Here is a 5000-nt window from a genome sequence, read left to right on the forward strand (position 1 = left end):
CTGTTTCACTCCATCCTTGGAGTAATTTACCCGCATAACCTCCCCCATCATCCATTCCTTAGGCTTCGTCTATGTTTCTTCCCTGAAGAAACTCTCTTTACTCCTCGGCAGTGCCCTCCCCTTCCTTGGAACTGAAAAGGAGAGCCGATAGTAAAGGATTAACTCACACTGAGTTATTACTAGACATGTTGATAAAGACAGTATAATACGGCAGGAACATTCATTATCAGCGCCCTCAACTAGTGTTAATTAAACTGCCAACAGATGGTTATTTTTGAAAAAGAGATAAATATAAACACGGAAGTCCCAACGAAGGATAGTGTTTTTAAAATCTCAAGTTTAAAGTTTTGCTCCTTCCAGTGGAAAATACGGTTGAATTACCAGGCTTATGCTACCAGTGAAATATGATTCTTTGGGAGATCAAAGAATGGTGCCTGTCAAACTAACTAGCTGTTTATATATACATCAATTATGGTTTTATAACCAACCAATTCAGTTACAAAAATCGATCGATTTTTCTACTTATCAACTATTTTTATTGAAAATCAGCTAAAATTCATTCACTGACAAAAATTTCAATAGTAAGACATATAAATTTTACAAGAATATTCTACGGCGAAACGTAGAGACATCTACTTTACGCGTCATAATTCTGCCTTTCTTGTCAAAAAGACAAACAGCACCTGTGACATATTAAATGTCTGCTTTCCTTGCGTTTTTGGATCAAAAACACAACTCGAAAAAGGTTAGTATCTGAACTAGACTTCAAGCCGAACTTCGTTCATCCCCAACAACCAGCATTAACGAAGATGGCCGAACTCGGGTTTTGAGTTTTTCCAAGTGAACAGTCAACTTTGGCAGACCTGTGCGACTTAGTAACCTAAGGAGGCTTGTTTCTCATTGGACAAGTATAATCAAACACGCACGCATCGATAAACAGAAGGGTTTTGATAATGTAGTAAAGCCATAGTAAGCCATCTAATCTATCCACTGGGCCCGTTTGTACGAAGGGTTGATAGCGCTATCCGTCGGATAAGTCCTTATCCAGGGCATAAGTGGATAGGATTTATCCGTCGGATAGCGCTATCCAGTGAGGCTTCGTACAACCGGGCCCTAATCTAGTCTTATTAACGAACAGATACTCAGGACAAGGAAAGTTCTTATAAATCTTTTAGAAAATGGAAATATTTAATGCAATACATCAGAGCAAATTTGAAAACAATATAATAATAAATACATTGGTTTATTTTACCCAGACCCTTTTTGGTGGAATCTTCACTTCTTGTCCCAGCTGTTTGTCGGAATAAGAAGATTAAAGGATGAAAGGAAATTTAATCGAAGTTAAATAAGGAAAAAAAAGATCTTTAAACCCCGCAAATGCTGCTGTAACTTGGTTTTCGCGCTTAAAATTGGGTAGGTTAACATGGTTACATTTAAGCCTTGGTTGCAATCGCGACGGAGTCGGAAAATGGAGTCGGAAGCGCGTCGAGTCGGAAGCGCGTCGGATTGGAAGACTTCCTTTTGCGCATGCTTGACTTGCGATTACGCTTATGACGAGCAGTTTCCACTTGCGATTATATGTATGAACTGCTCCCGACTCTGTTTCCAAGTCCGTCTTTTGTCGCAATCGAAAAGAAGGATTAATCGTCCTTTTATGAGACTTGTTTAAATTAACGCCCCTCATAATAACTATCATTTTAAATTGAAGTTTAGCTTACTTTGTTCAAAAAAAAGTTTATTTCAGTCAGTTAAGTATCTTCTATTATTCTGTTTTCTAACTTTTAGATAGAAAGTGAGATAGTTAAAAAGTGGAATTCTGAAATGTCTCTTTTAATCGGGTTGATCATGAATACTAATGGTATAAGCACACATTACAGATCGCATGCACAACCTCTTCGCTACCAACTCAAATCATTCTCCTTCGTTTTATAGTTGTTCGAAGGTTGAGGAAAAAAGGAACCTCTAAATACGAACACCGATTACTCGTCTCGACTGCACCCGATCATGAACATACCTCTATAATACGAACATTGTTCCGTTACTTCAGGGGTCGTATTACAGGGGTTTGACTTTTGAAGTTATAAACAGACCTCTATAATACGAACACTGTTCCGTTACTTTGGTGGTCGTATTAGAAGGGCTTGACTTTTGAAGCTATAAACAGACCTCTATAATACGAACACTGTTCCTTTACTTAGGTGGTCGTATTAGAAGGGCTTGACTTTTGAAGCTATAAACATACCTCTATAATACGAACACTGTTCCGTTACTTCAGTGGTCGTATTAGAAGGGCTTGACTTTTAAAGCTATAATCAGACCTCTATAATACGAACATTGTTCCGTTACTTCGGTGGTCGTATTAGAAGGGCTTGACTTTTGAAGCTATAAACAGACCTCTATAATACGAACATTGTTCCGTTACTTCGGTGGTCGTATTAGAAGGGCTTGACTTTTAAAGCTATAAACAGACCTCTATAATACGAACATTGTTCCGTTACTTCGGTGGTCGTATTAGAAGGGCTTGACTTTTGAAGCTATAAACAGACCTCTATAATACGAACACTGTTCCGTTACTTCGGTGGTTGTATTAGAGGGGTTTGACTTTTGAAGCTATAAACAGACCTCTATAATACGAACACTGTTCCTTTACTTCGATGGTCGTATTAGATGGGTTTGACCTTTGAAGCTATAAACAGACCTCTATAATACGAACACTGTTCCTTTACTTCGATGTCAGTCAATTACAAGGTTCGGCTGTAATGTATTATTAAGTTCATTTTAGGTTATATATCTTTTTTTATATACAAAGTAATAAATTTTGTTAAACTATAAAATATATATGCTATCTATGCTATCCACAATTTTGAGTAGGAGAGCGCAGATCTACCGGGCCATAAAGACACTCCGTTATGACCTTGTAATAGAAGTCATCTTCCCCTTACCTTCCCCTCCCCTAGAGTCGTTAAGAGCACAACAACCTCCTCCCTACCCTAAATTACTCTTGTCTAGACCTGCTTCAGACAGATTATTATAATGGATCTACATCAAAATTCACTGACGAAATAGAAAACCCTGCCTCAAAACGAAATTTCACTGATTTGCAACTTAAGAAGATGACCCCCAACACCAGGATATACTTTGAATAATTCAGCTTATATGAAAATGATATCTACAATATAAAACAGCTTGAAATTCACTTTCTACGCTTTTCTTTTTATATATTTTTCTTCTCCTTTTCTTTTCTTTTTTCTTTTCTTTCTTTTTCATTTCTTTTCTATTGGCTCTCCATTTCGTCTAGTTATCAGGTTGCAAAGTAAATAACACGTTCCTCGTTACGAAGATTAGAGTTGAATACGAAAAAAATCCTATCGCTTGTAGTGGCATTACAATTGTTTGCTAGAATGAAATCCAGCCTTACCTCCCGCACTATCGGTAAGGGAATAATAAATGGCTTGAAACGCCAAAAGACTCATTAGAAAATATAATGATCTTAAATGTATTAACCATGAGGTTATTGGCACCTATAGCTTGGGTGATTGCTCATGAGGTACTTTATTGGGAGATCTTGATGGCTTGGACTCCAGCATTACATCCTGCCTTGTCTCAAGAGATAAGTCGTTGAATTCGAGAGGGTCTGGTGACGAGGTATTGACGTCTGTTGAATCAAAGTAATTTTCTCCCTCGATCGCTTGTCGAACCTATAGTGCACAACAGTAAGAATAAATAAATGAATGAATGAACGAACGAACGAACGAACGAACGAACGAACGAACGAACGAACGAACGAACGAACGAACGAACGACTGAACGAACGAACGAACGAACGAACGAACGAACGAATGAACGAACGAATGAGCGAATGAACGGATGAACGAACGAAAGAACGAACACGGAAGTAATTCAAGCCATTTTATCTCTTTACGAACAAAACAAAACAAAACAAACAAACAAACAAACAAAAAAGAAAGAAAGAAAGAGAAAGAAGTCTAATGCATTGAAAGGGAAGATAGTTACCTCTTTGAGCGAGACGAGCCCAGCCAGTCGACCCAATGTTGTGACATAAGCATGAGATAAATTCAGAAGAGCGAACAGTTTGTGAACCTGATTTTAGTTACGAAGCAAAAGAAGAAAAAGATTTAAACTGTAAACTGAAATAAGAAATGAAATGAAAGCAAGCACTCCTTTCTCATAGTGATGGACAAACTCACTATGCATACTGGTTTCCAATTTAGCACACTTCCGCCGTCACTTACTACCACTAAATTCAATATTCTATGCATACAACTCTCAGCTCACATGTTGGGATCTACCACTACATTCAATATTCTATGTGTACAACTCTCAACTCACATGATGATGCTGGGATCTACCACTACATTCAATATTCTATGTGTACAACTCTCAACTCACATGATGATGCTGGGATCTACCACTACATTCAATATTCTATGCATACAACTCTCCACTCCCATGTTGATGTTGGGATCTACCACTATATTTAATATCCTATGCATACAACTCTCCACTCCCATGTTGATGTTGGGATCTACCACTATATTTAATATTGTATGCATACAACTCTCCACTCCCATGTTGATGTTGGGATCTACCACTATATTTAATATCCTATGCATACAACTCTCCACTCCCATGTTGATGTTGGGATCTACCACTATATTTAATATCCTATGCATACAACTCTCCACTCCCATGTTGATGTTGGGATCTACCACTACGTTCAATATTCTATGCATACAACTCTCCACTCCCATGTTGATGTTGGGATCTACCACTATATTTAATATCCTATGCATACAACTCTCAACTCACATGTTGATGTTGGGATCTACCACTATATTTAATATCCTATGCATACAACTCTCAGCTCACATGTTGGGATCTACCACTACATTCAATATTCTATGCATACAACTCTCCACTCCCATGTTGATGTTGGGATCTACCACTATATTTAATATCCTATGCATACAACTCTCAGC

At 37.8% G+C, this 5000-nt stretch overlaps 1 protein-coding gene across 1 annotated transcript in view; it reads right to left on the reverse strand.

Annotated features, from left to right (window-relative positions):
- Positions 1–1814: 1814 nt before the first annotated feature.
- The window catches only part of LOC116307747 (chloride channel protein 2), a 23535-nt gene continuing 20349 nt past the window's right edge, over positions 1815–5000 (reverse strand). Inside the window, exons 24-25 of the mRNA XM_089029541.1 lie at positions 4015–4101; positions 1815–3698 (exon numbers count right to left, since the gene is read on the reverse strand). Of these exons, the coding sequence (XP_088885667.1) occupies positions 3522–3698; positions 4015–4101 (264 nt within the window). The 3' untranslated portion in view covers positions 1815–3521. The remainder of the gene's footprint in view (positions 3699–4014; positions 4102–5000) is intronic.

Source organism: Actinia tenebrosa, unplaced genomic scaffold, assembly GCF_029948245.1.
Source record: "Actinia tenebrosa isolate PJP-AT-01 unplaced genomic scaffold, QUT_ActTen_1.0 PGA_scaffold14__42_contigs__length_11649687, whole genome shotgun sequence".
NCBI lineage: Eukaryota > Metazoa > Cnidaria > Anthozoa > Actiniaria > Actiniidae > Actinia > Actinia tenebrosa.